This window comes from Gavialis gangeticus, unplaced genomic scaffold, assembly GCF_001723915.1.
Source record: "Gavialis gangeticus isolate Ggan-Ray unplaced genomic scaffold, GavGan_comp1, whole genome shotgun sequence".
Classification (NCBI taxonomy): domain Eukaryota; kingdom Metazoa; phylum Chordata; order Crocodylia; family Gavialidae; genus Gavialis; species Gavialis gangeticus.
The window spans coordinates 118,515,719-118,538,743 of NW_017728992.1; the positions used below are offsets into that span (position 1 = coordinate 118,515,719).

Below are 23,025 nucleotides of genomic sequence, written 5' to 3' on the forward strand. Positions count from 1 at the left end.
CCCCACACTCTTGGATGAAACATTTTTGATTTAGGAGATTGTCATCTGTATTATTCAGAGATTCCTAGAGAGGCAATATGAGGTCTCCAACACATATCACTCATATTGAAGTTCCTGTGATAATTCAGCTTTTTCACTTACTTTATAGATAGATGCTAAGGAGCTAGTTAGCTTTCTCCAACTTGAACCTCAAGTCTTGTCATTTGTCTCTCAGAAGACTGATCCATAAACATTGATTTGCTTTCAAGTTGTCAGTGACTCCAGAAACCAGTAACACTGGAGTACCATCTTCTTTCCCCCTTTGCCAAGTCAATACTTCCTAATTAATTGTAACTGCTGCTTTTAGCATACAGTCAGACAGGTCTTCCCACCAGTAAGGGCAAAAATGTCAAACTCAATCACCCCTATGAGCTGGGTCCAGTCCATGGGGCTCATCACAGGTTGGATCTGGCCTGTGACGAGCCTTGTGGGCATTTTGGATCCACGGAGATAAACTGAAAGATTTTGCAGTAGATGCCAGATTTGTTTGAATGTCACTTTGTGAGCCTTTTAACTCTTAAGTTTTGATGTCTTCTTTATACTGTAATGTGTATTTATAGGTGTAGATACAAAAGGTGAAAATGATGGAAGCAATCACAGCATTAAAAATATTGTAAAGTTTAGGAATTTAGTCTTTTGTTTAGTTCTTTATTTTACTAAATTCATTTTACTTATACAAAACTGCGGGCCAGGGCTTAACTTAGTTGGATGGCTGTTGCTGCCACTTACTGCAATGTGGCACAATTCCTTCAAAAACATCATTATATCATAAAAATATTGTTTGAAAAAATTGGATCCAGTGAATTCATATCAAGGTTCAGGGGTGGCACTACTTGTTTTCTAGCTAGCTATCTTTTTTTTCTGGTTATGGATTCCTCCATCCCACTAATTTTGTTGCAGATAGATGAACTGTGATAATGACAGGGGCAAAGAAACCCCTACTTGCATATTCATTACCATTTCAAGTATTTTAATGTTTTGCATATTGAAAGATAAACATTTTAAAGCAATTTTGAATGAGAAATGAACACAAAACAAGATCAAGATTACAGACACATGTAAACATTGTGGGAATTCTGGTATGGATTTGCTTGATAAAGGAGATCTTAGGGAAAATGTACAAAGTACAGACAGAGAATCTGAAAAGAGAAAGATTAGCAAGGACTAATCTTTCTCTTGTGTCTCCTGCTTTTACGAGTATTTCCAGCCTCTGCTCTTTTGAGCCCCTGGCTCAAAATATAAGGGCCTGACTTTGATTTGCTTGACACTGATAACATTCTGATGACTTCAGTGAATCCCCTCTAGATTTAAAAGAAAGATCCGAATAATCAGCCCTTAAATCAATGGATTTACAAAAATGGTTCCTTATCCCCCAGATCCTCCTCTATTGAAAACCTATTTAAATCACTGCGCATGCAGGTTTTCAAAGTTAAGCATATGGTCTGCCTTAACCTGCCATTTTCAGTTCTGCTGTGGGAATATTTTCATTAAGCAACCATCAAGTTTGAAAGACAGAGAATATATAATGATTGACTTTTATAGAAGTAAACGTTGTGCTGAGACTTTATTTAAAAGAAGCTGCTGCTGTAACAGCTATCGATGCTGATACAGACAGTGATAAATCTTCCAGTGTTGACACCACTGATTTTGGATTTAGTAAGGATTTTAGCTGTGGAAGATGCAGATCCTCACCCAGTGAAAAAGACATCAGGGCAACCCCAGCGAGTCCAAACCATGGGCCTGTTGCAGATGAATGCTGCACACTGACTGCAGTAACCCCATGCCATGGGCTCCCTGGGGACTGCCTCTAGTGCCTTTTTTGCTCCCCACCCTCCTTTCCCATATTTACTAGTGGGTGAGGACCTGAGCCTCCTGTGATAAAAATCATGGGAGGGGGGCAGGCGTGCCATTCTGCTTTACCCTCCCCCTCGCCCCATACTGTATTGGGTACAGGGCTGTCCAGCTTCTACTGCTGGGCTGCACCTGCCATTGCAAAGACTTCTGGAGGGTGGAGGGCATTATGCTGCCCCCTGCTCCAGATGGTGTGTGGTGAGCTTGTTCTTCAGCTGCAGCAGCAGCAGCTGTCACCAGAATATGGATAGAGCTGAGGCAGGTGATACAGTCACCTCCACTCCCCTGGTTCTGCAGTGGTTGGCGCTGTCTGGGGTGCTGCAGGAGCTCACTATGACCGAGTCATTTTGGGTTATAAAGTAAAGAATAATCTTTAAACATATGTCCCAGGATAAAACAGCTGCATATAAAGGGGATCTGCAAAGGGATTTGCAAAAATAAGGTTTCTGCCCTTTTCATGAGTTTTCAGGTATTAAAAGAGGTCTGGAAGAGTGGTTGCTCCCTGTTTGTGAAGGAGTTTGCATCCATTTTCTTTCAATCTGAAAAAAATAAAGGAATATCAGTCAGTCTTTCCTAATTAGAGGGAGGAACTTTTTGGGGTCTGAGAGTGTGTATACTGTCAGCTCTCACTCTTTAGCAAAAGCTTGCTCCCTTCAGATTTGCAACTAAAGTTAAATAGGAATTAGTGTGTTCAAACAGTTTTGGTCTGTGAATGTGCCAAGAAAATTGAGTATAAATTCTGCTAAATAGATATCAAGTTTTGTTTCTTATGGCTTACAGGACCTTTTCCCATTCCAATTTGGGTTTTAAATATATAGGTAAATTCAGTTAATATTTTATTGGGAAAAATGAAAGGAAAAATTTAATTCATAAAATTCCATAGACCTCCTTATTTCTTGTTCTTATACTCTCTCTCTCCCCCTTCCCCTCTCCCATTCTGTACCCTCACAGAATAATCAAGTCTCTTGTGATTTAAACAATCCTTTTCCCTGTTCAAATCCAGGAATAGAAATGATGCCATGTGATAATAGGACACCAATCACATTGTTTAAATATATAATAGCCAAATGGACATTTGCAATGAGCGGCTCATGAAGAATACATAGGCTGAAATGAATCTACACAGAATGTTTGCAGAACAATTGTGAATAGATACTAAGTTCCTTAACATTCTAATTAAATGCATATCACAGGCTGTTTGCAAATAGTTTGTGAACAAAAAAATTGGATAAAATTTGCCAAATGAACTGTCTCCAGTAAATTGTTCACCCAGCTCAAATAATTATAGTTGCTGCCCTATTTTCCTTGCTTTTAATTTGCCTTTTGACTATAATTAAGCTCATCTTGCCTTTTAAGCTTTTAAAAGTGCACATTAAAGAAGAATGCAGTCTTGTCTGTGAGGAGGTCTTACTCTGCCTCTTATAACTCTAAAAGTAGCTACTCAGCCCACAGTTTATTAGATATCTGAATCTCCCATAGATCCAACCAATTCCTGAGGTGTGGTGTGCTTTAATATAGGTACATATTAATATAGTGACATCAGGTTTACAAGAAAGAAACTAGGAGATACCAGAGCTAATACAAAAATTCACTTTGGAGTTTTCAGATGGGGTTATTCAGTCATAAAAAAAGAAAAATAGGGAAAAGGAGAGTCGATTTAGAAATAAATTGCATAAGCCAGTGGTGCCCAACCTTTTCAGTCCATGGGCCAGATTGGCAGTGCCAGGTCCAGGCACAGGCTAAATCCAGCTTTTGGGCTTGATCTGGCATGCAGGATCAACAGGTAGGGCCCCAGTCCAACCCTGATCCATCGGCTGGTGAGGGTGGGAGTGGCCTGGTCCCCATTTGGATGCATGGTGGTGGATAGGGCAGCGCAGACTCAATCCAGACATGAGGGGAGAGGGTGGGGCAGAGTGACCCTAACCTGGATGCACAGGTGAGGGAGAAGGGTGAGTAGGCCCACCCAATTTGTATGTGGAATAGATGTGGGGGGAAGGTGTGGGGGGCAGGGTGGAGCAGCCCTGATCTGGACATGTGGCAGGGGCAGTGCAACCCAGACCTTATCTGGATGCCTGAAGAATGGATATGGTAGAGTGGCCCCTATCTGGGCACATAGGAGATCAGGGAGCAGCAGGACTCAGTCCCAACATGTGGAGGTGGACTCAGCCTAGTGGCATGGGCTGGGCTGGGCTGGACCTAGCTATGCAGAGCTTCCTCCACTCTCTAGCTGCCAATTCTTTCAACCCTTGGGGATTCCTGTGGGCCAGATGTCATGGCTCCATAAGCCAAATCTGGAAGTTGAGCACCCCTAGTATTAATTAGTAAGTGATCTTACCCCTAGTCAGTGATTAGTTTATATTTCTCTGATTCATTAGTGTTAGTGTCAGAGTAGTTCCTTTAAATTACACCTCCAATCATGGAAAAAATTCCTTATGTGAATCTGTGGGACAAATAATGTACTCAGTGGGCATGTCTACCTGTGCTATTAATGCACAGTAAAATTACTGCACATTAAAAAAGGGTGCAGTAAATTGACCTCAGGAAAAGGTTTACATGTGCACTGACTTGAGAGAAAATGTGCTCCCAACTAGAGCAGTTGAGACCATGGATGTTCCTGCCACCCTGTCCTGCTCTGCCACATTGCAGCATGCAGGGGGAGGTCCAGGCTCCCTGGGGTGCCATCCCAGGGCTAACAGTGGGCAGGGGGCTGGTCCCAATCCCCATGCGGGAGACGGGAATAGTTGTCCCAGCTGCTGGGACTGCTGCATCTCAGCCATGTGGGGATTGGACCCAATCCACATGGGGCCAGGGAGCAGGGATTCTGTCTGGCAGCCACATGGAGATCAAGAGGAGCCCAGTCTCCATTTGGTTGTCTGCACCAGGCAGGAAAAACTTTCACAGCTAAGTGGGTATGCTTCTGGTTGGGATGCAGCAGCCCCAGATACCAGGACATCTCTCCCAGCCATGTGGGGATCAGGATGGTCCCAATCCCCATGCGGTGGGGAGACAGCTGTCCCTGCAGCCAGCACAGCTCCTTTCCATACGGGGCTTAGCCAGGCAACAGTGGGTCCTCTGCTGCCTAGGCTGACTGGGAGCAAATTGCTCCCTGCCAGCATCTACATGTGTGCTACTGCACAGTAGCTAATGAGCAGTTAATCTTCTACCTGTATTTTTCAGATTGTGAGAGTGTGTGTGTGTGTGTGTGTGTGTGTGTGTGTATAATATGGCAGGGCTGCTAAGTGGGGGTGGGGGGAGGATCTTGGGCTCTTGGTAAGGGAAGCAAAAGGGTTCTCTCCATGTGGGACTTTAAACCACAGGGGCAGGGTTTCATGTGTGGCATGGCAGGAGGCACAATTGTTGGGACCATGGATTGGTTTTCATGGGACTATTAAATGAGCTTGTGTCAGGCATTTGAAAGGTCTAATAGATGAAAAAGGATCTAAGTATATATTCTGGTCTTAGGTCGCCACAAGTTATATTTCCCAAGGAAGCAACAATCATGTCTTGGCTGAGCTTCAGGAAACACAACTATCCTAATGCTACTTTAACACTTTCTTCTTTAATCTCACTGCTACTATACATGATCAGCTTGTTGTTCTCATTTCATTCCTTTCACACAATGAAACTGAGGTGTCTTAACGTAGAGGTGGTTAAATCACACACCATACCAGCCTTTGAATTATTCTGCTTTTTAGCCAAAGAATGTACTGACTAATTCAGTGACAGGTTGGTGTTTATTTTTAGAAGACTATTAAAGGTGTCATTTTTGCCTCTGTCTCACAGACACACATGCACATACACACACTAATGAACCATTAAAAAAGAGAGAGATGAAAGACATCCTGTCAAAAATGAAGTTGAAAATGTGGGCTTTGAACTTCTTCTTTGTTTTTCTTGCTATCTTTTGTAGCAGTTTGTTATCTGGAGCCAGGTGGCAGAAGTTTGGCCAGAGGTTGTAACACACATGAGGTCTCTTGTTGAGTTTCAAATTGTTCATGGGCTTGCTAATGAGTCATATCTTTCATGTAGCTTCAGATGCTGGTAGTGGCACAAGAGAAAAAGAGAGCTACTTTTCCTCTGCTTTGCTTTTGTGGGAATAGTTTCCTAGTTTTTCTACCCTTCCTTCATGTCTTCAGGACCAGTTAAATGTACCACATTTTCTAGCTGATTATTATTGTCCAATCCTTTCAGAGTGAGAAATCTTTAGGCCTCAGTTCATGGTAGAAATTGATTCATGGCATGTTTTTTGCCAAGTTGGATAGATCAGAGTGAAGTCAGATGATCATCCAAAATAAAAAAGGATGCGTTAGGTACCTTTGCTAAGATAGGTGATCTCAGCTTCACACTGAGATAATGGATGTAAGACCCATAATCAGCAAAAATCACACATCGTAAAAATAACTGATGACTTAACCAATATATTTCTCCATTCATGGTTTTTATTCATGACTGTTCCTTCACTGTTTTTAGCATTTCTTCAAGTATTTTGGACTTCTTACTGACAATGAATTGGGGGAGCTAATTTCATTAATCATTTGTTCAGATGCCTTTTGACCTAAAAACACAAACTGATTTTTAATAAGCATATTTATTAGAATCCCACTCAGAAATAAACAATTAACATTTTCCCATGTTCAGTTCATGTCTGAACCTCTGTGCCCCGTATGTATTGGACAGAGGATAGCCACACCCCATTCAAAACCTTAATTACTTCCCATTCCCTTACTCTGACAATTTTTTCTCCTAAAACAAGAATCATGGGGTGTATTTTTTTCCATAGCCATTCATCTTCAGAATGGCACACATTAAGTTAGAGTTAGGAAGGAAAGCCTTTGTACTTAGGGATGGCAATCAACTACATGATCAGTTTGGGAAAGCTGATGTGTTTTGGCCATAGAATAAAGAAATTATTTGAGGGACTTCTGGTTCATGAAATAAATTGTTTTTTCCAAGTCCTGAAGTCTCCAATTCTATTATTTTTGCACTAAATTGGCATAAAAACCTGGTGTATTTATTCTCTCCTCTTAGCAATATTTCATCTTGGTCTGGGGTCTGCAGCTGTTTACTTGCTAATTTTGAATCTTTCAGGTGGATGTTTTTCAAGTGGAAGCAGTAGATCTTGGATCCCTGCAAGAGCTGGTTGTAGAAAAAGGGAAAGGCTCGGATTGGCAACTGGAGAAGATTATTGTTAAAGAGCCAACATTTTCTGGGACAGAAACACTGTTTATGGCTCAAACATGGCTAAAAGACAGAAAGGATGGGAAAAAGTTGGCCTCAGTAACTCTGAATGCTACAGGTCAAAATTATTTTAGAAATAAATTATTTACTAAGAAATGTGTTGACAACTATATTGTTTTTGTTTCTATAAATGGGTTATACTGTAAGAAACTTCAGTGTGTTGTTGTAATTAAACAGGAATTACAGTCTCTGAACACTGATGAGCTTTAGTACTATTTAGTAAGCAGTACTGCAAGGAGACAATCAGGGCTCTGTTGTTTCAGATTTATTTTGGCACAAAATGAGAACAAAATTTCTACATAAATTGCTGTCTCTCTAAGCCTGTTTTGTTATTTATGAAAGGCTACTGCTTTTAAAGATTGTTTTTAATTCCTACAAGGTCTAAATCCTCTGCTGTTTTGCCAGACCTGGTTAGAGAGAGATTGCTAGTTTGCTTCACCATGGTCAAGCTGTAGGCAAAAGTCTCTGTAGTCTTCAAGATAGCAATCTAACATTCTGGCCTCTACACTGCATTGCCATGAGAGCATATACTGTATACAGTACTGTGTATTTAGCCAACATCTATGCTGCAATCAGCAGTAATCTTCAGATGGTGGCTAAAAAACAGTTATTTACTAGAATAAAGAATCTTGTCCTGAAGGTAAGCAATAATCTAGCATAAACCATACCAGTAATATCTCTGCTCACCATAGCTGTATAACCCAGGGCAGGATGTTACCTAATAATCCAGATTTTGAAAAGAAATCAAAACAAAATGTTAACCATATAAAAGCCTGTAGATTTTATGGGTTTTTGAACTTTTATTTTTGGGGGAAAATACTTGAAATATTCTTCACAAAATCCTTTGTATGGGGCATTTGTATACTTCTAAAAGAATACAAAAGTTTTTCATTTGCTTCATAGAAGAAAGAATTGTATTTTTTTAAAGCAATTATGGCTTGTCCAAAATCTATTGAGGTCAAGAGAAGGATTCCCACCTTAGGTTCAGGCCCTTGCATCTAATTATGATTTAAGCAATCGTGGTCCAATCCAACTCCTTTCATGTTAATGGGAATTGATTTCAGTGATAGCAGGACCAGTCCCTAAGATCATCTTTAAACACAGCTGATCAATTGCCCAAAAGCGATGTGAGCCATCATTATGTAAAGGAAGTATAAATTATTTAACTGTGAAAAATAATTGAGCATTCAGATCACAACCACTTAGAGGAATTGTGCTTGTTGTAAACACACCTTATTAGATGAAACAGTATCCAGGATAGGAAGCTTAAGGAGAAAATGGCATTGCAATGTTTTAGTCAAATCTTTAATCCAAATGATGAAGTACTCACTACAGATGAATCCAGACATTCATTATAATTTAGACACTGCTTTACAAACGCATTAATTTTCTCTTCAATCTTTTTTTTTTCAATTAGAAATTCAGGAGAGGAGGAGCACAGCCACCTCGACATTAGGAAACCAGCAAATGAAATCAGGTAGCTTTCATGCCCCTACACACGATATTGAATTAATCAATTTTAAAACAATATTATGAAAACATTTTCATCATAAACTTGCAATTACATCTTCTAGTGTTAGCAATGTTATTCGTCTTGTAATATTAAGAAATGAAAATAAGCCTAGATATATATTAGCTGATCAAAACAGCTGAATACTTATATATTAAGATTCCCCGTTAAACTAAAAATAAATGTCTCTCTTATGAATTTTATCTTGAATATCTGGGTTAACATGTGAAAGAAGGAACATATTTTAATCATTCTTCCCTTTCTGATGCTCCATATTTCATTTGTTCAGAAGGCACATGGAAGATTTATTTCACGCAGCTTCATGATAAAACAACAGAAGGATCTGAAGAGTTAATAAAGAAAATTTCTGCATTGGTTATGGTTTTTTATGGAAGCAATGGCAAATCAAATCCAATTTCCATGGAAAACAAAGTGGGACATGAAGCTGAGGACCAAATAACATATGATGTAAAATACTATGTACATTTTTACTTTCTATCTTTTTAACATCCAATTTCATAAGCAGGTGCTGTTTGCATAAAAATAGAAAATAGATACTGTTATATTTCAATTTAAGAACCAATTCTGCATCTTTTCCAGTAGTCAAGAAAGCAGAAATGGACCTTTTAGTTATATAACCTATTTCATTTGTAATATTTTTATGCTGTCATGGCTCATTGTGACCAAACCTGTTTCATTTGTTTTTTGTTTCTGTTTTTGGTTTTTTTGGGGGTGGTTGGGGGGTGGAGGTGGGTTGTCATCAAATAGATACAGTTGATAATGCAAATGTATGCAATTTCTATTGACATTCAATATTCACTTTTCCAAGCCAGGTCAGTACGTACATTCAAATTGAGTCTAGACTCACTTACAAAAATTAAAAAGAATTATAATAAATACCACTGCAGTATAAAGCTGGTGTTTCCCAAAGCTCTCACTATTAGTAAAATTCTTGGGAGTTTTACTAGGAACATCAGTGGGAGCAGGAGATTGGATAGGATTAACCAGTTTTTGAATATCCAACTTATTTTTAACCAGTTGTATGATGCTGAATGCTAACAGATTGATTTGTTGTTTCCTAGGTGTATTTCCCTTCTGACTTGGGCATGCTTTATAAAGTGAGACTTGGGCTTCAGGGCTGGGAAAATAACACATCCCAGTTGTTTCTACGTCAGTTTAAAATGCAGAACACAAAAACCCTGGATACCTTCAGTCTCACTATAAATAAAACACTTCCTCTTTCTCTTAATGGAGACAGATGGATGGAGCTCCCTATAGAGTGGCCATTAAAAGATGCACTTTCTGGTAGGTATAAATCTACATTAAAGTAGTAGAATGGTTCAGAAGGTTAACATGTTCTAATATAACAGCTGAAGCCTTTATCAAACAAAATGTTTCATTGTCCATACTTAATGTTTCATGAAATCTAGATAAGAATTCACATGTGCCTGTAAGGGTAAACATTATTCATTTGGCTTAATTTTTGGATCCTAAAATATGCAACACAAATGTATTGTACACAAACATTATGAACAGCATAGAACAATATTAGCAAATGCTCTTCTCTTTTGTTACATTTCCATTCAGTCTCCAGCTGCTGCTTTTTATAACAGTACTTATTACCACTCACCTTCTAATAAGTGATTTTTTAACAAACAATTATGCTTGTTAAAAATTAAGTCAAAGATTGTCCTATAGATGTCATCTTTTTTGCTTAGCAAGGCATAAGGATCTGGAACAGTCTTTCTTATTTTTCACCTTGCACCTTTCTTGTTTTTCTAGTGAAAAAAGTAGAAGGCAGGGTGGGGTGCCATCTTAAAGACTGATTTTTAGCCTTCTGCCAGGCTTTAGACTATCATGGCTAACTAGCTCTCTCTACTAGTGAAGAAGTAAACTACACTAATTTAGCACCATAACTCTTAGCCTAACAAACAGGTCAAATTAAGGGTTTTATTAAAAATAAACTTAAGATTTTAAAAAAAAATTAAGGGTCTTTTAAAAAATGTAATCTTTAATCAATTTGCAGCTGGGTGTTACTCAGAAAAACACCCATTCACATAAACATGGACAACAAAGTATGCTTACCAAAGACTTAGTCCATAGGCAAATGAAATCAGTGCTAGTCTTTCCCTGGAGCACAACACAAGTTGCACAAGATGAGCAAGATGTCTCAGTTCAAGTAGTCTTGGTATGACTATTCTTTTTGTTTCTTGGTTTGACTAGCACAAAATATTTAAATTCATAATCAGGGCTACTGTTTCCAGTTGTCTGCAGAACTGTGTACCATGATTGCAGTATGGGGACAATAGTGTTAAAAGTTAGGTTGATTTTTACTGACACATGCATGTATATTTGTATACAGCTATATCCATGTACACACATACTGAGTGTAATGTGACATGGCCTGCTGAAATTTAGACTAGGTTTTCTTTCTGTTGATGTTCTTTGACACTAATCTGTTGATGTTCTTTGGCAAATAATTTCAGCTCTCTGTGCCTCAGTTTCCCCATTTGTCATTTGTAGATAATGATACTTTTCCTCCTTTATAAAGTGCTTTGAACTCTGCTAGTGAGAGTTGCCATGCAAAATGTAGGTATTAATATAATATAATGGAAAATAATATGATATCTATTCACTATGGGCCAGATGCTATTACACCTGTTAGGCATGTAAGTGTTCTTAGATGCCTAAGTATGATCTTCTTCCACCTTGATCAAGTCTGTGAAAAATTAATAATATAGCAGGCCCTCCTCTTCTTCCTCCTCTTACTGCCTTTTTTACTTAATTTTCATGGCAAGATGATGGCAGGTTATGAAAGCAAATGTATTAATGGAATTTTAGGGACTCAAACATGGTGGAACAAAATTGCAGTTAAATCCATCTACCAGTAGATGCCTAATAGGTGGGATAGGACCTGGCCCTACGTGTACATATACTATGTGTAACAGTAACATGTTGCTTGATAATCAGAAATCCTGAATTAAGTTAGTTTTCTCTGTTTAAAAATTGCAAGTTCACTGATTAACATCCCCCCACCTCCACCCCAAATCCACACTTAGAATGAAACGCCACTGTATATATACGTATCAATTGAACACAGCATTTTATTGATATATTTACAATTTTAAAGCGAGTTGGAAGCCTACCAGTGCCTCATCCACTATAATAAAATAAATTCTAAGTACCTATACATTTTGGTATTTGATTTTGGGTTTTTTATCATGGAAAATTAGAGCTCCCTCTGCCCCCATAGCTTACTAGGATGTAGGTCCAGGCCCCTTGCTCCCCACCTACAGCCCTCCCAGCCCTGTGTCCACAGTGGGCAGCCTGCCCCTGCCCCCACCCCACACACAGATCTGGAGGCACATTCCCCCTTCCTCCACAGGAGTGTATGCAGCAATGGGGAGCCAGCTCCCCACCTCGCCCCCCGGACAAACCTCCCATGGGTTTGTCCCGCTCCCCACCGGGGCCCTGAGGTCTCACAAGGCACCAGGCACCAGGCCTCAAGCCACCCAGTTGAGCAGCAGCAGTAGCTGCAGTCCCAGCACTGTCCAGCTCCCTTGCTCCCTCTTTATGGGTGCCTCAGTTCCCCCTCCCACTCCCAGACTTACCTGTGGGAGATGCTCTCCAGACTGCCTGTCAGCCATGTGCATGTGTGAATGGTACCCCCTGCCTGACCACCCTCCTCCCACTTCCCCCAGCCCCCTGCAGGCTGCAACTCTGCCAGCCTGAAAAGAGCTCTATGGAAAAGTGGAAATCTGCGTGTTTCTCCGTTAAAATGAAAAATCTGCATTTTTCATGGTTCAAAGGGAAAATATGCACTTAGTATTTAGCTTGTGGAGCCCAAAACTAAATAATATTCTAGATGAGGCCTAAACAGTGCTGAGTAAAGAGGCACTATCACCTCTTGTGCCTTGTACCTAGTGCTAATATTGATGCAGCTTGCAGCCCAAAACTGCTTTCGCCTTTTGTGCACCTGCATCATACTGCAGACTCATACTGAGTCTGTGATCCACTAAGACTCCTAGATCCTTTTTGTTGTGCTGCCACTCAGCCAAATGTCACTCATTCTGTATTTGTGTTGTTGATTATTCTTCCCGAGATGTAGCATCTTGTATCTGTCAACACTGAACTTCATCCTGTTAGCTCTAGCCCAGCTTTCCATTCTGTCAAGTTTCTTCTGAATTGCACTCCTGTCCTCCAAAGTGTTCATGATCCTTCCCAGTTTTGTGTCATCTGCATATTTGCTCAAGAAGCTCTCTATTACAGCATCCAAATCATTAAATAACATGTTGAGCAAAACAGGGCCCAGGAAAGACCCCTAAGGGCTTCCACTCAGAAGCTCTTACCATTCTGACATGGATCTATTTATAATTATCCTGTGATTGTGACCATCAATCCAGTTGTCTAGCCACCTTATAGTAGTTTTGTCCAGCCCACATTTCTTCAGTTTGTTTATGAGAGGGTTATATGGGAATTTATAGAAGCTCTTCTTGTTTTTAACCTCCCTCTGCAGGTGCAGCTCTTTCTTTGTTTTGCCTTCCTGATTCTGTCCTGGCAAGTTCTTGCTGTTTCCGGTTATGATTCCTTGATGATCTGCCCATCTTTCCATTGCCTGTATACTTTCCTTTTGCATTTGAGGAATCTTCGAAACATCTCACGCAGCCACATTGGTGCTTTGCCATTCTCTTTGTTTCCATTGTGTCAGAGCAGCTTCTTGTTGGGCTTGCAATACTGTGTCCTTTAGAAGCCTCCAGCCCTCCTGGTCACCTTTATCTTTTAGTCTATCCTCCCTTGGCACTATGCACGCTATCTCCTTAAGTCAGTTGAATTCAACATTTTGAAATACCGTGTCTTAGTTCTGCTGACCTCATGCTTTCCCTGTATCAAGATAATGAATTCCATCACACTGTGATCCAATTATCCAAGTTTCCTATCACCTTCACACCCTCCATCAGTTCTTCCCTATTGTCCAGTACAAGATCCAAGTTAGATGATCTCCTAGTTGCATCCTCAACTTTCTGGAAAATAAAGTTGTCTCCACATAAGTTTAGAATTTACTCAAAAAATGAAGTCTCCCATCAGTACCGTGTCATAACATTTGGATAATTTTTGGTCACTTCCTTGAAGAGTGCCTCATTCACCTCTTCTTCCTGACTTGGTAGCCTAAAATAAATTCCTGCCATTATACTGGTGTTGTAGCTTTCACTTTTTCTCTTCACCCAAATACATTCTGATCTGTTACCTTCTTCCTCCTGAACCAGGGAACAAGTGTATATATTTTTGACATGCAAGGCAATACTGCCATCTTTTCTCCCAAAGCTGTCCTTCTGAAATACAATGAAGCCTCTGTGTTGACGTTTCAGTCATAAGAGCTGTCCCACCAAGTTTCTGTGACACCAAACAGATCATAATTCTTTTCACAGACTATCACTTTCAGTTATCTTGTTTGTTTCCTATACTTCTCATATTTGTACACATACATCAGATATATTTTATATTCTGATTACTCATTTCCCTTTTGGATCAATTGTTGCTGTCCTGTGACTCTCTGACCCTTTCCTATAGTTGAGCTGCTTCTTACCCTCTGTTGAGCTATAGTTGAGCTGCTTCTCCTGCCAAAGACTGGTGCATATTCACAAACTAGGCATCCCTACACTCAAGTGCTCTCAGGGGCTTGATCTGGTAGATGTGTTCACAGCAGAACTAATGTGCGCAAGCGCATGCATGTGCACACACACACGCACATGCGCACACACACACACACACACACACCACTGAGTATAGCATAGAACTCAACAGCCAGAACCATTTTCATTCAAAAGCAAGGGAAGAGGGTGTGCCTATCTTTTATATAGCTAGTGGCTAGCAGACTCTCCCAAGTAAGCAGAAGACTCATGTTCTTCTTCCACATTCCCTCTGCAGCCTAAGAAGGTTCAAAGCTACATTCCCACCTCATAGATGAGTGCCCTATATACTTAGAAGTTAAGCTAGAGCAGGGGCACTCACTGCCCTATCAGATAGGTGAAAGTGGCCCATCATGTTGGCAATATAATATGATTTCTTCGTTTTATGCCTAAATTAGTGCTTGTGCTGTTGCATTTCAGCAGATTTACATTGTTGCAGTGTTAAATACCTGTAGAAATGCCTGTTTTATTGTAATGACATGGCATCTTTCCTTTTGTTCTTGCAGTGGTCACATATCATGTAACAGTAGTTTCCAGCAATGTTTTGAAAAAGAAAAGTGTAGTACAGGTGACAATGTGTGTACATGGAACCAATGGTGACACAGGGGACAGACCCCTTCTCCATCTGTTGCAGAATCCTAAGCAAAGAGAAGATAATGAGGTATTTAATCTCAAAGTTATCTTAAAATATTAAATGTTGTAATACTGAAAAGTTATCTTGAAGTATTAAATGTATTTAATATATCTTAAAATGTAGCATTGGATAATGTTTTTACAGTCCTTTACAGTTCACATGGACGCTGTTGAATTGGGAGAACTGCACAAAGTTGTCCTTTCCATCCACAGCAAAACAGGTAAATTACTTTGGCTAAATGTAAGCAATATACAGAAGTTATTGTTCCTGCAGTAGTTGCACAGACAAAACTCCTGTTGAATTCAGTGGATTGCTCTAAGCCCTGAGGGATTGTGTTCACCTGGATTTATGACCTCCAGTGATGATTTCATGTAAGATGCATAAACAGTCTTTGAGACAATGAGTGGAACATAGGTGATTTCCCTTACCACTAAACTACAGAGCCATGGTTCTTTGTGTTCTGTTTCTCTGGCCCATCTTGAATTGAACCAGTTCATCTCAATATATTTATTTAATTTCTAAATTTAATTGATGGTTAGGGCATTTACAGGGAGATGGGATTTGTGGGTATGAATCCCACAACTCAAGCAAAGGAAACTTACATAGGTGTTCCAACTCCCAAATGAGTTGTCTGACAACTAGGCTGTTATATGAGGGGTGCTGCCAACTCCACCACCATCTCCTTAAAAGAAAGGTATAAACACATCTCTGTTTTGAAAGAAAATTTGTAGGCATCTGTCTTCAGGACAAGTTTCCAAGATAGAGTTCCCAAAGGGAAGAAGGCATCTTTCTGTAGTCCTATGTAAGCAAGCTTAACCCTAGAGAGGGTTAAGGCTTAAAATGCACCTTTATTCCTATCATTTCCTATTAGTTAGCAAAGAGAGTTCATTAATGAATTTGTTAATGTTAGGACGCTCCTTGTTCTGTGTTTCCATTCTGAGATTCCTATAGCACAGAGCTCTGGATTTCACTCTAGGGCTTTACATTTATAACTTTTTTTTAAAGTCACTCTTGCATTAATGAGTCTGTTTAAGTGCTAAGCAGAGCTACTGATATAAGGAAAGATAGTTGGGTATACTTTAGGTGAATTTGGGACAAAGAAAGGGAAAATTTTTTTATTTGTTAAGGGCTAAACAAAGGCAGTAGACTGCAGCCTGTGAAATGGGCTGCATGTAGCTGCAGTAATCTAAGAGGAGTCCAAGGAAGGAACTGTGACTCAGGACGTTTGCCAAATTTACTGTGCCTCAGCAGTGCCAGTGCCTTGGCAAGGAAGTTTGGTGCCCGGGGCTTGAGGGCAGTACTGCCAGACATGTTAAGTTTACCATGTAGACATGGCCTCAGGGTATCCATCCTCCCTCTTCTGTCCTCTTACTCTGAATGAAGTAAATTGCAACATCCCTTTTAAAGTATAACTCACTTTACTCCATGCTTTTAGCCAGGTCTTCTTATTGTTGCCTGAAGATTAGAGCCAGCTACACCCTCTGTCAACCACTTACTTGCATGTGGGAGTGGTAGACATGCAGTCCCTGCTCTTCCCCTTCATACATAGCTAAGCCATACTCAGAGAACCTTAGTTCTCTACATAGGACCTAGTAACAATCTTGCCCTAAACTGCAAACTTGAGGTTTACAAGTACACTGAAAGAAACGATCATTTCAATCATAATCTATAATGCTGCTAAAACATATATTAAGAGGGGAGCTGAGCACTATTTTGATTGACTGATTCATCAAAAAGCCACATTATTATAGTGTTAGTATGCCACGCACCACATAAATCCTGAACACAAAGTTCATTATTTTAATTGGATTTTGTTTATCTGTAGGCTGTAAACTGGACATCAAAAAAATACATTTGAAAGAAGCTCTGAAGCCAGACTATATCTACATATTTGAAGTGAATGAGTAAGTTTCATCTTTTATGCTAATCATTATCCTATGATAATTAAAAGTATTAGGCAATGTATCAAAGTTACTTTTGTCACAAAGTATGTTAATTAGTGGGTATTTAACAAAAGTGTCCATACTAGTTTCTCCATTTAGCACTTTGATGGAAATGTGTGTTTTCTAACATATATAAATGGTTTATGGAGCTGCAAATCATTTTGCTTTCCAGAATGTTTTCAGTGAATGCCGGTGAGCCTGAAATAAGAGAAATCCCAGTATCTTTTGTTATCAAGGATGGAGTTGAACTAAAAAATGAAGTAAATCACACTTTACTTGAGGAAAAAAGTCCTACGGAAAATGTGGCAGAATATATAATTAAAGTATATACAGGTGACAAAAGGGGAGCAGGAACTGATGCTAATGTGCATATTATTTTATTTGGGAATGAAGACACATCTGAAATATTTCAACTCATAGAATCACTGGAACACAGAGATCCTTTTGAAAGAGGGAAGGTAAGTGCTGCAGTCATCTGATGTGTGATACTAACAAGTTAGGTGTAGGAAGGACCTTTAAGTAGTTGCAGACACCGATTCTGTTTTCCAAGGCATGGCTCTAACCCTCTTAATGGTTCATTAAATCCCTAGGACATTGACAAATGTATAGTCTAATTGACTCACTATAATAATCAGGTAAATGAGTAGCTGTTTCAGGTCTTCTGTCCTAAAAGAATTAGGGAACCTTATTCTTCTAAGGTATTCTAATTAACCCTGTGGCCTTTTGGCTGCTTGGGGCCCTTGCCATTGCCTCTGAATACATCCACTTTCCTACCCAGTCCTATGTTCCTGAATGCAGATGATGTGGGTCAACATTATCCGCATTTATGAATGTCTCTTACTGCTGTGCAAACTTTCTGCTTGCATTTTCATACAGGGTAGAAATATCCCAACCCAGTAAATTGTAGCATTCTAGTTCATGAGAACAGATACTCTAAAGAGTCCTGAGAGGCACAAATAGTGATTGGCCATGTAACCAGAAAAACATAACCCCATGTATTCCACCCAGTGTTTGATGTCCATCTTACTCAAAACCACATCCAGATCCTTGGTTCCAATATGATAAGATAAAAATCTTATCAAGTGAAGGCTTTGTCCAAGTAATAGGACACTTAACTTTAATTTATAAAAAGAAGAAAAAATTAATCCAGCAAATACCACACAACCATACAAACATTATCCACCACAGGTTACTTTGAATCACTTTGTGGTATCAAAATGATCATTCTGGCTCTTGAGTTTCCTGTGTAACAGGCAATAGATACACTAAATTCCCCCTATTGTTCCATAATATACAGTTGAACTTTCATTGATCACAAACCTCTCCTTTTTGAACTTGCCCTATCTTCAGCCAAGCTGCCTGTCAGTATCATTTGGAGGAACTTCACTAATTGTGATATCCTCCACATATAGTAGGTTCATGGTGGTGGGGGAAAGCTACTGGTGCAAGCACAAGGAGGAAAGCAGGGTATACTGCTTGCTAATGAAGATGTGATACTATTGAGCAAGTGTTATGGTCCACTGGAAGCAGTTAGATTGAACAACTATAAGCAATTCAACAATGTCAGTTATGGATTGGTGCCAATGATGTGCCCTTTAACTTTTTAAATATTGTTCTAATGAAAAAAAATCTGTTTTCTTTTCCTATAATTCATGAACAAGTATATATTTGGAGCCAAATGTGGAGTACTTGAGGGGCATGCCAATGAATAGAATTAAAATCACTTATGTTTACATTCTCAGAGGCATATTTTGTATCATAAATCAAAGGTAATAGAAAGTACCATTTCTTTATCTTGTTGCCAAATTCTAATTCATCAAGGAGAAACATCTCTCCTGTGTATAGAAACCAATAAAAAAGGTAAAAATCATTTAAATAACTTAAGAAATAAATAATGGGTGTTTAAAGGAAGACTTTCATTAGTAATAATAATGCATTCCTGCCACCAGTTATCTTTATTTTCTTTCATTCAGTTACCTTTGAATGAATCAAAGAACAGAGCTAGCCAAGCCTAGTACATTTGAGACTTACTATTTTCTAATCATTGCTTCTTTTTTAAATTTAAAGGTTGATACCTTCAGAATAAAGACAAAAAGTTTAGGAAGCCTACATTCAATTGAAATTGGTCATGATGGGAAAGGAGTTGGTATGTATCCCTAGATATATTTTCAGTATGTTTGTAAAAGGTACAGGGGTGTTGGTTGCAGCTGTATTGTTCTAAGGACAAACTCAAGCAACGTTCTTAGGGTAGATGAGCTATCTTGTATTAGACCAACTAAATAGTTGTGAAAAGGTTCTTTGCAAGCTTTTGGGAACAAACGGCCTTCTTCAGGAGTTGGGAGACTCTGCTGCTGTTATGAGTTCTCCAAGATAGAAAAGAAGCTAAAGTAAACAAGAAGTCTGTGAAGATGCAAATGGGTGGAAGTTTGGAAGACAAAGGGAAGGGAGGAGGGAAGGGAGGGAAAAGTGTGAAGGAATGCCAGCAGTCAGCTAAAGACAGGTTACCTGGTGTGTCAGATGTTGGGCAGGTTGTAATGCGTCATAAAGCCAATGTCTATATTAAGTCCATTATTTTTTTTATCCAGTAGTTTTATGAAGTGAAGTTCATAGGGTCATCTATGAAAAATGTTTTGTAAATTCACTTTGAGGATTAAAACTGAGAGATTGGAGCTTGAATGATTGTCTTGTGAGAAGCGGGCACCCACAGGTAATTGGGTGTTTTTGAATTTGATGGATTTTCGGTGTGCGTTCATGTACACAGTTGTTGTTTGGTTTCTCCTACATATTTTTCATCAGGGCATTTGGTGCACTGATGAGATGCATTACATTTCTAGAGGTGGAGGTGTAAGATACAGAAATGGTGATGGTTCTGTTGTGGGATGTAGTTATTGTAGGACTCGTGGAGATGTGTTGGCAGGTTTTACATTTCTTGTCCTGGCATCCATTTGGTGTGGTTTGCATCATAGTAAGTTTGCTTCTGGTCATGAGGTTAGCAAAGTTCAGTGTTTGTTTAAAGGCTAGGATGTGTGGTTCTGGAAAGATCTCTTTAAGAATTGGGTCTTCTTCTAGTATGGGTTGCAATTGTTTGAGGATTTTCTGTATAGGTTCCAGAAAAGGATGTTATGTCATAACTAATGGTGTGCTATTCGTGGGGATTTTCTTTTTCTGCTGTAGCAGTTCTTTGCATGGTATCCAGGTGGCTCTTTCAAAAGTGAAATCTATCTTTCTGGAGGAGTGTCCTTCTTGGGTGAAAGCCCTTTTGAGATTTGTGAAGTAACAGTTTTGGGTGGTGCAAATTTGGTGGTATTGGAGAACTTGGCTGTAAATTACAGCTTTTTTTTTAGTGTGTTTAGAGTGACTGCTGGTTCTGTGTAGAAGTATATGTTGGTCCATGGGTATCTTGTATATGGTGATTTGTATTTTATTGTTTTGATTATTGATCATGGTGTCTAAAAATGAAATGTTGGTGTTGGAGTATTCAAGAGAGAGCCTGATAGAAGGATGATGGTTGTTGAATTTGTGATGGAAATCAATCAAAGATTGCAGGTTTTTGGTCCAAATGATGAAGAGGTTATCTATACATCTCAGGTATAGCATGGGTTTGATGGTTCAGTTCCTGGGGAATTCTTCTTCCGGATGGGCCACAAAAAGGTTGGCATATAATGGACTTGATATAGACATTGGGTTTATGACACATTAAAAACTGCCTGACATCTAACACACCAGGTAACCTGACTTTAGCTGGCCATTGGCATTCCTTCAAACTTTTCCCTCCCTCCCCACTCCCCCATCTCTACCCTTTGTCTTCCAAACATCCACTCATTTGCATCTTTACAGACTTTTTGTTTACTTTAGCTTCTTCTCTACCTTGGAGAACTCATACCAGCAGGAGAGTCTCCCAATGCCTAATGAAGGGCGTTTCATAGTAGCTAGGGTCAGGAGGGACCTGATCAGATCATCTAGCCTGACCCCCTGCCACAGGCAGGAATGAATGCTGGGTTCACAAGACCCCAGACAGGTGATCATCTAACCTCTTTTTGAATTTGCCCGTGGTAGGGGCAAGGACCACTTCTCTAGGAAGTTGGTTCCAGATTCTGGCCACCCTAACATTGCCTCCTGATCTCTAACCTAAACCTATTCTCCATCAGCTTATTACCATTGTTCCATGTCACCCCAGGTGGTGCTGGAGAGGCTCTTCCTGTTTGCTGATGATCTCCCCTGATGAGTTTGTAGGCAGTCACCAGGTCTGCCCTCAGCCTCCTCTTGCTGAGGCTGAACAGGTTTAAGTCCCTCAGTCTCTCCTCATAGGACCTGTCCTGCTGCCCTCTCACCAAGTGGGTGGCCCTCCTCTGAACTCTCTCCAGGCTGGCCACATCCCTTTTAAAGTGTGGCACCCAGTACTGGATACAGTACTCCAACTGCGACCTGACCAATGTCACAAAGAGGAGAGCATCACCTCTCTGGACTGACTTGAGATGCATCTTTGGATGCATGACAAGGTATGGCTGGCTTTGCTGGCTGCAGTCTGGCATTGGCGGCTCATGTTCATCTTGGAGTCAATAATGACTCCAAGATCCCTTTCCACTTTCTAGAGGGGAACTCCCCAGCCTGTATGTATGCTGTGGATTCCTTCTCCCAAGGTGCAGCACCCTGTATTTATCTACATTGAACCGCATCCTATTCTCATCTGCCCACTTTTTTAGTCTGTCTAAATCTAGTTGCAGCCTCGCTCTCCCTTCAAGTGTGCCCACCTCGCCCCACATCTTAGTGTCATCAGCAAACTTGGAAAATGTGCTTTCAACCCCCTCGTCTAAGTCACTGATGAAGATGTGAAACAGTGCAGGCCTGAGGACTGAGCCCTGGGGGACCCCACTGCTTACATCTCACCAGGTTGAGTACGACCCATCCACCACTACTCTCTGGATGCACCCCATCAGCCAGTTTTACCCATCCAACTGTGTAGGCATCAATGCCACAGTCGCTTAATTTATTAATGAGAATGGGGTGAGAGACAGTGTCAAAGGCCTTCTTAAAGTCTAGAAAGACTGTGTCACACACACTCTGTGCCCCAGCAAATGTGCGTGTGTGATGCACATCCTGGCACCTGTCTCCCCGTCTTGGTTTTCACTAAAATTGCAAGCATTTGTGCCCAAAAGCTTGCAAAAAACTTTTCCTCAGTTATTTAGTTGGGCTAATAAAAGATATCACATCTACCCAAAGAACCTTGCCTGTGTAAAAGGAACAGTAATTTTAAGCATCTGTTTGAAATTTGGAAAGGGATTTCAGCTAAGAACTTAGCTGATAAATCCATTGAGGTCAATGGAGCTACATTAACTTACAGCAGCAAAGGATCAAGCCCAGGATTTATTAAATAAAATTGTCTTACTCCCTGAAAGTTTATTTTTACATTTATTATTAGTACATATCTAGGAGGACTTGATCTTGAATTCATTATTCAGCCCAAAATGCTATTAAATTCATCCAACTTGTTACCATGCTTAGGCTTGAGGCCTAAAAGTAAAGACTAGATCTAAACATTTTCAAGCTTTGAAGTATTATCTAGACAGACAAAAAGTGAATGTTAGCATGTGTTTGTTTAGAAGCTTAAACTGAAGACAAATCACACCAGAGGGAGAACACCAAGGCATACATAACTATGCAACATTAGTATCTGTGTAAGCTGGTTGCTTAGCCTGCTGGCTTTGCAAGGGAATTCATTCCCTGAAGAGCTCCTCAGACAGCCCCGTAAAGCAAAGTTCAGTCTTAAACAAACCAAACAAAATCCCTCTGGTCTGCCCTGGACACTAGGAGGGGGGCTGTTTTCGCTTTGCATAGCAACCTGGCTCCTCCTTGCATCAAGCTGTTCCTTTTACAGTTCGCTTCCTCCTCCTCTTGCATACTCTTTTGGGAGATTTTAAAACTCCCAGTAGGACATTCTCTGCTTACCACACGTTCCACTGCTGGGCTCAGTACCGTAGCAAGGAGGTTTGGTACCCAGAGCAAGCCCACAGCGGCAGCCCACCTTCACCATGTGCCCACAGATCCAGGTGGGCACACATCCACCCATGCTTGCCCAGGAGTACATGCAGTGGCAGGATCCACCCCCCCCCCCCCCCCCCCCCC

The 23,025-nt window shown here is 40.1% G+C and overlaps 1 protein-coding gene across 1 annotated transcript in view; it reads left to right on the top strand.

The window, feature by feature from the left end:
- LOC109298725 (lipoxygenase homology domain-containing protein 1-like) overlaps positions 1–23,025 on the top strand; it is a 182,523-nt gene that overhangs the window by 143,954 nt on the left and 15,544 nt on the right. Inside the window, exons 21-29 of the mRNA XM_019518979.1 lie at positions 6,979–7,186; positions 8,546–8,605; positions 8,928–9,106; positions 9,721–9,943; positions 14,832–14,986; positions 15,104–15,179; positions 16,785–16,863; positions 17,075–17,360; positions 18,970–19,048. Of these exons, the coding sequence (XP_019374524.1) occupies positions 6,979–7,186; positions 8,546–8,605; positions 8,928–9,106; positions 9,721–9,943; positions 14,832–14,986; positions 15,104–15,179; positions 16,785–16,863; positions 17,075–17,360; positions 18,970–19,048 (1,345 nt within the window). The remainder of the gene's footprint in view (positions 1–6,978; positions 7,187–8,545; positions 8,606–8,927; positions 9,107–9,720; positions 9,944–14,831; positions 14,987–15,103; positions 15,180–16,784; positions 16,864–17,074; positions 17,361–18,969; positions 19,049–23,025) is intronic.